Genomic DNA, 12,787 nt, shown 5'->3' on the forward strand with positions numbered 1-12,787 from the left:
GTCAAAACCAGGAAATGAGTTTACACTTTACCACTTGTGGTTTCATTGTCCTGAAGTCGGGAGGTTTTTTTGAATAGGTTTGTGGTTAATTGTCTGAAATAAGGTCTGTGGTTAACAAGCTCTGGATAGTTTCATGTTTTCCTCTATGACATTAACTAGTAGTACTTTTACTTGTCTTGAAAAAGGCTGTTGCTAACAAGTGGTTAAATAAGACTACAGAAGTTGGGATGTTAAATACCTCTTTATGATATGCATCAAAATATCATTTAATGATGATAAAAACAGATAAACACATCTGCTCAATAGTCTGCTCTCACACTCTTGCAAAACTAGTCTAACTCAAACTGAAAGAGTTGTCGGAAGCTTTGTTATGGTGATACTGATGCCATGCAACTGTGGCGTTCATTTATAGCCTATGTTTAGGCTACAAAAAAAAAAAAAAAAAAAAAAAAAGTTTATTTGCAAAAGTCATCATGAGATTTGTTGGCCAAAGAGCTGCTTTTCTGCAATAATCCATAAGCCAATGGAAAAAAAAAATAAACTCTGGGTTGGCCTACAAAAATACATCACTGCAGTGCTCTATATACCTGCTTATGTTCAAGTAAACCTGGTTGGTTTAGCTCGTTTGTGTGTATTTGAATAAAGTAAATAATCTGGTTTAAAACAAGCAGGTATAAGGTCACTCCAGAACCAAAAGCATATTTCAACAGAGCACAACAGTGAGCTAAACCAAATCCAATCAGCTCAAAAATAAATCAAATACACTGTTTTGAAGCAAAAGCTGCAATCTGAAAATCAAGCATGTGTAGCTTATGCTACAAAAAAAAAAAAATAAAAAATAAAAAAAAAAAAAAATGTGCAGAGAACATTTAGATCGTCACTCACACTTTGTTTTTGGTTGTTTCCAAATGGGAGGTGGCAGTTGCTCTCAGGGGCCCAGGACATTGAGTGTTGAGACTGCAAGAGCGTTTAAACCAGCGAGGTCACAGAACTGGTAGATTCATACTCCCATCTAGGGCCAAGGAATTTTCCCAAACCCATGAGACCGGTGTTACCACTCCCTGAAAACTTGCTGAAATGCATTACAGAATGTGCCACAAGTTAAGAGAATAAGACAATAAGGACATCAAAGTACAGAGTTAAACTATCTTTGGTTACTACCTTTGTCGTATTAGTAATGCAAACTGGCTCTCTGCTCAAACTCAAACATGAGATGTCAGCAGCTCAGAGAGAAGATTAAACTTAGTCAATCAGATCTTGGTCAATGATGCCAAAGGGCAACAATACCAAGTCAGTTAAGTTCTTTCATCATCGCTGCAGGAACTTTGCATGGTCCTTTTCAACAATTAAGCAGAATCACTTACCATTGAACATCTACCAAAGTTTGAATAACTGACAAACACTTTAACCAAAACCTGTCACAGTAGGAATTGGCATCAAGAAGCATTTAAAAATAAATAAATGATCTTTTCAGTTAACGAAGACGTCACCGTCTGTTCAGTTTCCAAAGACTGAACTTTCAAATCACAACTTTTTCCCTCAAACCTGCTTTCACACATGTGAATTTGATCTAACACTTCAAACATCTTGGAAACCTGCTTGAAACTGGTTTTTAGCAGCATCGTCACACAAAACCACTGTTTGTCAAGTCATTATTGACTGATTAGGTAACAAGGAAACTACTTTTCCCCTTTAACCTTTATAGTTTGTCTAATCACTAGAGGCCTCTTCTGCACACCTGTTCACATTTATCATCATTAGCCTGCGGCGTAACACAGCTTCACCTGAATTACTAATCAAGCCCAAGAGATCATCAGCAATTACGAGAGTTAATTCATGTCACTCAGGTCGAAAGAGGTTAGGCTGCTCCCAAACTCCTGGCTGCTAATTCATTTGGTTTGGACATTTGTAACTTATCAAAAACATAAAAAACGAGAGCTTTTTTAACAGTTCAACCCACATTAAATTAATCAAACATCAGCTTTTGTAGCTTTCGGGACTGAATGTGGATTTTGATATGGGGAGGCTCAGGAGGGTTGGCTGTGTGTGAAGTGTAAGCAAGCATACTGTTAACTGCACGTACACTGCAATCTAAGCACTATCAGGGGCGGACTTACCCATTAGGCAAAGGTAGGCGACTGCCTTGGGCCCCCAAAAGCCAAGGGCCCCCTAATGCTTTTCATATAGGAGATAAGCATTAAGCGCGGACACGCGAACGGTTGCTGTTTACGGTGTTTATGCACGACAATCGTCTGCGCGTCCGAGTTGAACGTGCTTCTTGTGTATTCAGCTTGTAGCAAAATAAAATTTTATGCATCTAAAGCTGACTGCCGCACGAGCGCGAGGTCCCTCTTTCCCAGCGCGCGCACACTCTTCTCTCTCTCTGCGTTCAGCGCGCGGCTGAAAGGAGCTGCGCTTTCAGTTAAAACACTGATATGTTGCTTCTCTAATTTTACATAAAAGTATAGCTGAAATCACAGCACAGCTATTGTCTTCAAGCTATTCTGTAGCCTATTTGATTTTTATCAGACGACGGCACGATTATATATTTTTTGTGCAGATTAACTTCTCGGAAGGGAGAGCTGGTTAGTCTTAATGGGTCGCGTTTCAGTCACTATTTCATATTCATCCCGTTGTCTGACAACAAACAGTCAAATGTATCAATGAAAACAGTTTTGAGAATTTAGCTGCATCAAAATACAGTATGTGGCACAGAGAGGCAAACAAATGTAATAATAAATAATAAATGTACATTTTGCATGTTCAGAAGTGAGCTGCCCTGTCATGCGAAAATGCAAACAGGTTTGTGTAAAGTGCTCAGTGGAAAGAAAGAGAAGTAATAGGAAGCTAGTATTTCTGTTTTTTTTTTTTTTTTTCATGTGTCTAATAGACATGAACAAGTTCTTTGAAAAACATCTATGACCTATGAAACATGTCTACTCTTCATGCTCTGTTAACTGGTTTCACTAATAATAAACATTTATTGCATAAATTAATTTTTGCATTACAAAAATGCCTTAAAAGAAAGTGTTACAGGTGTGCATATTGACACAGAACAATGAGTTTTAAGATATGTCAGAGCAAGATATTTTCAGTTGAGACAGCTCAAACATGCATTTTAGTCTGGGACTAGCTTAAGCCTTGTCTGTGAAACCATGGGAAAAATATTAATTTAAGGTACTACATTTAGAACAGATAAAAATGTGCAATTAAGTTGCGATTATTCACAAGTTAACTCATGACAATCATGCCATTAATTGTGATTATATATTTTAATTGATTGACAGCCCTAAGTTAAAATGACTAAAATAAAATGTAGGCTTACGCTGGTAACTCACATTTTCATTTTACCTGATAAAGTACAATTTATGAGCTGAGCTGTTTTGTTTAGAGCTGTTACCGGGGAAACCACTATATTTCTGACTCCAAAAGCACCTCCTACTGTCAGAGAATGAATGTGCATTTTCAATAATCCAGTCTGCAGTTTTTGTTCAGACCAATGCGAACATTCACTCACATAAATCTGTTTTAAATAATATAATAATTTATACTTCTGACTCATCCCAGAAATATAAAGTTTCAATTGTGAGGTTTATCATTTTATAATTTATTTTGTTTTATGTTAAAAAAAAACAAAACGGTAAATCAATTGCTATTTCGTGGTCTACAACATGAAATAATAAAAGTATCTGCTAAATGAATAAATGTAAATTAAAGAATCCCATTAGAACATGTACATAAAAAATGTAGAAACATTGGACACAACAATCTGGCACCATTGTGCAGCAGCAAGCATCACGACAAAAAAGGACCTCGAGGGTTGATCTAGGTAAATGTGTGCAAATGTATAGGGCCCCATTCCTATATTTGCCTGGGGCCCCCAATTCACTAAATCCGCCCCTGAGCACTATAACACTATAATTCCATGCTTTCCTCACTTTTGGATGAGTTCGCACCTGTGCGAGAACGGCTTGTTACTTTTAGGAAACCCTGTCCATGGTTTACCCCGGATTTACGTTTAATGAAAGCCGCCGGAAGACAATTAGAACGGCAGTACAAAAAATCTGGCCTGACAGTGCACAGGCTTCTTTACACTGAACAACAGTCTGCTTACCATTCTGCTTTGAATAGTGCACGTAAGAGCTACTATTCAAGCATCATTGGTAATGCTGCAACAAATTCTAAATCGCTATTTAAGACTGTTGACAATCTTCTCAAACCAACTAAGGCCGTTGTTCATCCCTCTGTTGACCAGTGTAATAAGTTTCTTCATTATTTCACCGGTAAGGTTGAGGGTATATATAGCACTTTAAATACCATCGCTCCTCTTGAGATAGTTAATATCCAGCCTTCAAACTTCCCAACTACTACCTTTTCAAACTTTGAAATGGTCGGAGATGATTTTATTATAAGTACAGTGAAGTCCATGAACTCTACAACCAGTATTTTAGATCCAGTTCCCTGCTCGGTCATTATGAACTGCCTTGCATCAATCAGCCCTTTTATGACTTCAATTGTGAACTTGTCATTGACTTCTGGAATTGTTCCTCCAGAACTAAAAATAGCTGCCATTACACCAGTTCCTAAGAAGACTGGTTGTGATGTTTCTGATTTATCCAATTACAGGCCGATTTCTAATCTCCCATTCTTGGCTAAAGTTCTTGAGTGTGTTGTGGCTGTTCAGTTAAATAATCACCTAGCTCTGAACAGTCTCAGATTGAACCTTTTCAATCTGGGTTCAGAAGAGGGCATAGTACTGAAACCGCTTTAATTAGGGTCGTAAATGATCTTCTTATGGCGGCGGATTCCGGTACATGCAGTATTTTGGTCTTGTTAGACCTCAGTGCTGCTTTTGACACTATATGTCAGTCTCTTCTGCTTGACAGGCTGGAAAATTGGTTGGGTCTTTCTGGAGCTGTCCTCAATTGGTTTCGGTCTTATTTAACGAATCGTGCCCAGTTCGTTGGCTTGGGTAACTACAATTCAGATACCGTGCCTGTTCAACAGGGAGTTCCTCAGGGTTCAGTATTTGGTCCAATATTATTTAACATTAATATGCTTCCACTTAGGCAGATCATTAGGAAACATGGTCTTGGGTATCACTGCTATGCGGATGATACGCAGATTTACATCACCACTAGTCCTGATGTCCATTGCTCATTAATAGCTTTGCGAGGTTGTTTAGCAGAGATCAGTATCTGGATGCATAACAACTTCCTGAAGCTGAATGGCTCCAAAACCGAACTGATGCAGATTGGTACAGTGGCAGCTACTCGTAAGGCCGAGAAGATCAGTTTGATTGTTGATTTCTGTACAGTAATCCCCACTTCACAGGTGCGAAATCTTGGTGTCATTTTTGATCCACAATTATCATTTGAAGCACACATAAAACACATCTCTAAAACTGCATTTTTCCACCTGAGAAACATAGCTCGACTTAGACCTTTTCTCTCTTTTGCAGACACAGAAAGGCTTATACATGCCTTCATAACAACTAGGTTAGATTACTAATGCCTTGTTCTCTGGCCTTCCAGCTAAGTCGTTGAGCAAGCTTCAGTATATACAAAATTCTGCCGCTCGTGTGCTCACTTGTACTTCTCCTCGTGAACACATTACACCGGTTCTTTCACAATTACACTGGCTTCCCGTAAATGTGAGAATTGATTTTAAAATTCTTATTTTAACATACAAGGCACTTCATGGGACTGCACCTGAGTATCTTTGTGATCTCATCAGTCCTTATACTCCATCACGCTCTCTTCGCTCTACTAACTCTCTTTCACTTCACCAGCCATCATATAAGCTAAAGACCATGGGGGAAAGAGCCTTTTCATACAAAGCCCCTAAGCTATGGAATGACCTTCCTCTGCCCGTCAGAAATGCACCAACGTTGGGTTATTTTAAAAAGTTGATTAAGACACATTTATTTAAGACTGTCTTTCTCTAATGAATTGTTGTATTGCTTTTGGTGTTTTTTATTTTATTTTATTTATTACTTTATTACTGTAGCGCTTTGGGTTTAAGAAAAGCGCATTACAAATAAAATGTATTTTTATTATTATTATTATCACTTTGGAGAAGCTGAGAAATCCATATAATTATAGAATAACTCCAATCACCATTAAAAGCTGCTGTTTTATTGTTATTTTTGTTTGTTTTTTTGAAGCTGTATTAGGCATTTAGCACTTTTCTGCATTGTAACTAGACGCATTCTTGTTTTAATCTCATTTGCAATGCCTTTCTCAGCCAGCGTGTGGCCTCACTTCATGTGTGCCTGCCAATCACAGCTGTGAAACCTGACCATTCACATGCTTCCCCCGGTGCAATAGATACTGACCAGGATCATGTGAATCTCACACAAACTTGTTCAGCCATATTTTACCAAAAAACTGAAAATTAAAAAAAAGAGATTTTGCATGAAGAGAAAATGAATCCCATTTCTGTACCATTTTGCATTGTAACAATTTTTTTGCATTGTGACATTAGTTACATTGATTTATAAGTAATTAACAATTTTAATAAAATACCGTAATGGACATGAGATTTGAGTGGTATGACCCAGGCATTTTCATGACTCATCTTCTTAAGGTTGTCTGGTGATTCAGTTATTGCAACAAGATAATATGAAAATCAGAAAGAAAACAGCAGTCTGTTCTTGAACAGATCACAGAGGCATGTCAAATGTTCCATTGGACACAGAAATGATAAATAAAGATTTGAAGTAAACAAAATAAGTTGCGTTTATTGACATAAATTAACACACAAGTACAGACAGAGTGAAAGGACATGCTCAACAAAATAACTGGATAATAGTCGGCTACATGTTCTAAATGCAAAAAAAAAAAAAAAAAAAACCTCTCACATTTTATATGCGTTTATATATTTATATTGTGGCACAAAGCAACAGAAGCATCAAAAATGACACTAACAGTATTTTTCCACACATCCACAAAAAGAAAATGTTTTTTTTAAAGCCCCCACAAGCAGAGTACACACGATTGTGGTCAAGTTCACTTGTCTGAGCTATGAAACGAGTAGTGCTTCACTATGCCTGGTTACAGAACTGACTCATGAACTTATTATTAAATTAATGCTTAAGGCATGAAATGAAGCAGCAAACCATAACAGCAGATAAAATCAGTCTGCATACTCCGAAAACACACCGGACACATCATTTCCATGGACTATACTACAAGTGCACTTTTGTCAGTTTAAGTATTTAAGGCAGGCAGAAATTGGTCCGACTTCATTTCCCCCCTGGAATGTTTTCCTCAAATTGACTTAAATATCAGACATTATTTTGAGCTTGATGATAGGACTGCCAACTTGGTTCACATTAAACCGTTTCAGCTCGGCAAAGCTTTTTTGTCTTTCGTAAGTATTTTTATAAATAACTGCCCATTAAAGTCATTTGTTGGAGCAAATCATCACTGACCCTGGTTACTGACATCGACCATGTAAACTTCTAGTAGCCCACAGGAATAACATTCAATAGGCCTTTTGTGAAATATGGATAAAAACTCCATCTTTGTGCTTGATAAGTAACAGTGCATTATATCACACATGCAAAACCTTCAATGAAATACAAGCGCGCAGTGAGTCTGGCTAAAGCGTCTACATTTCACACCCAAGCTAAAAATACTGCACTACATATAGACCTAGTACGAGCGATACTTCTGTAACAGATTGAAGATGAATCCTCTGCAGGCTGGAAGATTACAGTATTATAGATCCACTACTAACACAGACAACCTATACAGGGTGCCTCATTTTTTTCCGTTTCGGTTTTCTTAAAGGGAAATGAACATTTGGTCATTTACTCGCCCTCACATAATGCATAATCACCTTCTTACATGCTATTTCGTCCATACAGTGAAAGACAACAAAGTCCAGTGTTGTTTTGAACCACTGACCTTCCCGGTATGGACAAAAGCAATTCAAAATATCTTCTTTTGGAAGAAACAACATGATGGTGATTAATGATGACAATGTTCATTTTTGAGTGAACTATCACTTTCAACTGAAGCTCAAAGAGGCATGTACATTATAAAAGCTGGATATTGCAGTTAAAGAGACTCTGGCAGTGACTCTGGCAGCTTTGATCCATCATGGATCCAAGACCAACTCATTTGGTCTCATTATCTGTGGCACACTATCAATCCAGGATGGCACCATAAAAGGAAGAGAAAAAGGCAAACAATATTAAAGCAGGCCACTCTGTGATATCCATTTTTGTATATTTAGAGGCATGGAAACAGAAAATGGTACTCAAAAACAAGTCCAACTGACCGACAGCCTAAAGAAATACAAAATAAATAGCCCTTGCGGTAGAAATCTTGTAAATGTGCGCCTTTTCTCTGTAAGTCAATCTCAGTTTCTACACAAGTAATCCTCCCACTAGGTAACAACGCATTTCGTCGCAGAAGAAAACAGAAAATAAACACGAAAGACTCAAGCAGGAGTTTAAATGTGCTTGTAAGCTTGAAGAGTCAAGCGATGCAAACGAAGAGCATCCCTGGATCTCACACCGCCTGCAGGCCTCGCTCGTGGCCGTCTAGCTGCACCTTGATTTTGTGCAGTTCCTCGATCTCTTGATGGTGCCGCTCTGTTTTGTGCCGCACTAGCGAGCGGTAGAAGTGAATGGTGAACACCACAAAGATCAATCCAACCGGCACCATGATGATGGTGGAGGCCAAAGCCGCCTGCCAGCCGCTGTGGCCGGGCTGAACCGCAGGAGAGCTGCAGTTCTGCTTGAGGGCTGCCAGGACTGACGCAGGTTGTGCCCCAGAGTCAACCGGCAAGAACTTTATCCAGCAGAGGAGCACCACCTCTGCCAGGAACAAAAGGATCCCCAGAGCGGTGGAAAAGCCCCAGGCCAGCTCAATATAGTGGTGCATCCTCTCGTGGGGAGACTCGGAGACGGAGTTGAGATTGTGGATGTTGCTGACAGCTTCCACGTTGGGCAGGATGCAGGTGCTGATGAGGAGGGCGAACAGGTGGACGGCCACCAGCACTGTGGTACACACACTGAAGGCAATGAGCAGGAGCCGGGGGTAGTTGTACTGCATCTCCAGCTGCACCTCCACCATGGCCACCTGGTCACAACCACATTAGAAACAAGAAAATAAAACTGCCAATGGTCACTTAGAATGTTACAAATGGTTTCCATTTTCAAATAAATGCTGATATTTTGACCTTTTTGTTCATTAATTAAACATGAAAAAAGAATCATGGTTTAAAATAATAATAAAATAAAAATAAATACATAAATTAAGCAGCGCAATGGATTTCAACATTGATAATAATAAGAATATGTTTGAGAAGCAGGTCATAATATTAGAATTATTCCAATGACACTGAAGACTGGAGTAATGATGCTGAAAATTCAGCTTTGAATCACAGGAATAAATGACATTTTAAAATTTATTTAGAAAAAATAGAGAAGTTATTTAAAATGTTAATATTTCACAATAATACTTTCACTGTTTTTGATCGAATAAATCAAATAAATGCAGCCTGAATTTCCTGCAATCCTGAATAAAAATCCACCAATTAAAGAAGAGATTGAGCTCAATAACTAATGCCCACTCCCATGAATCACTGCATATGATGCAGTTGGCCTACACGCTCTTGTTTTTTTGTTTGTTTTTTCTTGGCGTTTTTTGCTTTTATTAGGAAAGGACAGCATTGTAGACAGGAAGCGAAGTGGGAGGGGGAGCGGGGTGGGATCAGGAAAGGTCCACAAGGCAGGACTTAAATTTGAGTGCAACTCATAGCGGCTATTGGCACCAACTACACGATCTTGTTTATGACTGAATATTTTGGGATAAACTAAAAATAAATAGTTTGTCGGCATCAATATCCTTGTGGGCAGCGCGCCAACATACAGTGCCGTTGCGCTACGGGCGTCCCGTGTTCGAATCCAGACTCAAGGACTTTTCCCGATCCTGCACCCCTACACTCTCTCCAACTTCACTTCCTGTCAATTCTAATCTGTCCTGTCACACTTGTTTTATATTTCAGTCAATAACTGTAAATCACTTACATAAAGATTCTATTGTATCCTATAGTAAAATAGCTAGGATTATAATAACTGAACTACTGAGTGTTCTGTTTGCTTCAGATCAAGGTTTGTCATGTTACAATTCAGTTTCATAACTCTTTACTGAAGAATGTCTCAAGTCCCTGTGGAGAAAATGAATGTAATAATACTTCCAGTCAAGTCAAGTGGGTGGTCACTGTTATGCTCGATCTTGACCAAAAGTGGTTAGACACAAAGTTCCATCAGACAATGATTCAAGACAAACTTATCTCCAAAACCATCTCACACTTCTAAGAATTTTAACCACCCACAGTTTAGCAACAGTTTCCTGATAAATTCACTGAAATACAATCTACACAAGAGTGTGGCCATGATAAGACTCACATACATTTGATAGCTCCCACACTTATCCCACACTCATCACAGAGTGTCATATACTCACCATGGCAAAGCCAGACAGCAGGGCTGAGGTTCGGCTGGAGGCTTTGAGCTTGGCCCTGCTGAGGTAGAGTTTCCTCCATGAGAGAGCCTGGACCGAGTGGTGGTTGGAGGTGACCAGCTCCAGATAGCTGCGCCGAACCCAATCCCTGTAGTCCATCCCACCGCCATCCTGCACCCGGTCTGAGCCCCCGGGCGCGGGGGAGCCCATTGGCACACTGAGCTCACTGCTCATAGTAACTGTGAATAACAGTTTGTGAACATAACATCATATACTTCATTCACATTCACTTTTATATAACATAAAAGAGGTGTATACATATTAATATTTTTTTAATATGTATCATGATAATTCCATGGTATTCTTTGAAGAGCCTTATTTAAATACCATGTTATATGAATAAGTCAATCATTTAGTGTCATGGTATTACTATCTGCTACCTTTATTACAAAATATCTATATATCTATCTATCTATCTATCTATCTATATCTATATATATATATATATATATATATATATATATATATATATATATATATATATATATATATAAGATGGCAGAAATTATTTTAAAAATGTGAAACATACCTGATTGGCCTTGCCCTGCTTTAGGACTGGTTTTCATCACACATCTCTGGTTAAACAGAAAATTAATGTGTTACATAATTACAAATTACAATTAACATTTAGAATTAATAAATGCTAAAATTAACAAAGATAAATAATATGCTAAAAATAGCATAAATAAAAAGTATTTTAAAAAGTAAAATATTTAACAATAAATTAATATATAAAAATAATCAATTTTAAACATTACACAGACTTATCAAATACCTAAACTAAAACCCCAACAACAGATCCTGATATCTTGCAGGCGGAGATCTTTTTCTTCCCTGACTGCTCACACAATAACTCTAGTCTTATCTTCATCCTCACAGACATCTGCATCAGACATACTCGCTTTTAATTGCACTGAAAGCAAATATAGTGCATCTCAGCATCTGTATTGCATTGTTTTCTACTACAGCCTGGTAAAATAGAAAATAGAAAAAAATATCCTTTCTGATCTACCTCATGCAAGTCTAGGGCTGTAGCTTATAGTGTTTAAGGCGGAAGCAATTCAAAAGGCCCAGTTGACATGTTTTAAATGTTATTTTAAAAATTATCAGGGGCCCAGCCAGGGGCCTAGACAAAAAAATACACTCTCTGCTGTAGACAGAGACTGTCTACACACGTGTTAACCATTTAAACAGAGAAGAGCATGTTTCATTTACTGGTTCCCGACTCCTTTATGAGGAAGAATGACTATTAATCTTTCTAACCTCCTAAGTGATACACAGAATGAGTTGTGTCATCAAAAACAGAATAAAAGTACTGTGAATACCAACAAGATTAAGCCAACTAACTGAATACAGGAAGCTGATATATTTCCAGGTGTAGTATTTTACAGTAGCATGTGAATATCATGGAACATAACTATGGTAATGACTTCGCAACCTTGCATATCAAAGATTCATAATGCTACTATCTGACACCATCACTGTAACAATGGTATTTCCGCAATATTTTAGCACCTTCTTCTCAAGTCAGATCATACAGTTGAGCCACAATACATTTCACATGCTTTCCACATTCTTACAACAGCGTGTGGTTATTTTCACAGATGAATGTAGCTGCGGTGTGTTGGTTATTTAAATGAGCGCCACGTCAGACGCTTGGGACCAGAATAAAACTGCAGGAAAAAAGGTTGTTAGTGAACAGCCGCTGTGCAAACATACAACGTTACGTCAAAACAAGGTGTGTTTCTGTGAGGTCGACTTATTAACTTGCAAATCGGAGCACAATGAACGCCAGGCCAAAGATGTGTTTCTCAGCACACACTTCAACTTCCCTTCCAGACCAGCACAAGTACACGATATAAAAGCATCACCGATCACACTGCACAGCTGGACTGAAATCATCTTTGCGCTCGCATCCAACTCACCTTTGTTGCCAGTCACTTTCTGCATTCACATCCACATGAGATCTGGGAGAGAAATGGACGCTGACAGCTAGAGCTGGACTCGCTTTTCCGTTCAGCGAATGCGATGTCCGATTCCCCAGCGAATCGGTTCTTTTGAATCGGATCTTTATAATGTATCGGTTGAACTAGACAGGTTCACTTGAATTGTTCGTTCACGAGTTGGACTGAATCAGTCTGTGCGGTTCTCGAGTCACCAGTTCACTGAACTGAGAACCGTCTCTGCGATGACTCATAACGAGCCAAATGCAGAAATGTTACAAAAATCTACTGGAAATATGTTTA

At 38.5% G+C, this 12,787-nt stretch overlaps 2 protein-coding genes and 1 non-coding gene across 5 annotated transcripts in view; all 3 read right to left on the minus strand.

Moving 5' to 3' along the window:
- LOC109045313 (AP-1 complex subunit beta-1) overlaps window positions 1-1,721 on the minus strand; it is a 49,571-nt gene extending 47,850 nt beyond the window's left edge. Inside the window, exons 1-2 of one of the 2 annotated variants that reach the window (XM_042724878.1) lie at window positions 1,162-1,721; window positions 886-1,072 (exon numbers count right to left, since the gene is read on the minus strand). The gene's annotated coding sequence lies outside the window, so the exon portion shown is untranslated. Of the gene's footprint in view, window positions 1-885; window positions 1,135-1,161 lie in introns of those variants that run through there. The other variant, XM_042724879.1, reaches the window with a different exon arrangement.
- Window positions 1,221-1,316, minus strand: LOC122137524. The gene has a single exon (XR_006154927.1). It is a non-coding gene; the product is annotated as a Z30 small nucleolar RNA (small nucleolar RNA).
- Window positions 1,722-6,715: 4,994 nt separating the features above from the next.
- LOC109045312 (protein orai-2-like) lies at window positions 6,716-12,600 on the minus strand. 2 transcript variants are annotated; one of them, XM_042724890.1, is made up of 4 exons: window positions 12,467-12,600; window positions 11,071-11,116; window positions 10,485-10,720; window positions 6,716-9,095 (listed from the first exon to the last, which is right to left on the minus strand). In XM_042724890.1, the coding sequence occupies exons 2-4, from the start codon at window positions 11,105-11,107 to the stop codon at window positions 8,523-8,525; spliced, it is 846 nt and encodes a 281-aa protein (XP_042580824.1). In that variant the 5' UTR covers window positions 11,108-11,116; window positions 12,467-12,600; the 3' UTR covers window positions 6,716-8,522. The 2 variants fall into 2 exon arrangements, with proteins under 2 accessions (XP_042580824.1, XP_042580825.1); XM_042724891.1 differs by lacking the exon at window positions 12,467-12,600 and adding an exon at window positions 11,317-12,450.
- Window positions 12,601-12,787: the final 187 nt, after the last annotated feature.

Source organism: Cyprinus carpio, chromosome B5, assembly GCF_018340385.1.
Source record: "Cyprinus carpio isolate SPL01 chromosome B5, ASM1834038v1, whole genome shotgun sequence".
NCBI lineage: Eukaryota > Metazoa > Chordata > Actinopteri > Cypriniformes > Cyprinidae > Cyprinus > Cyprinus carpio.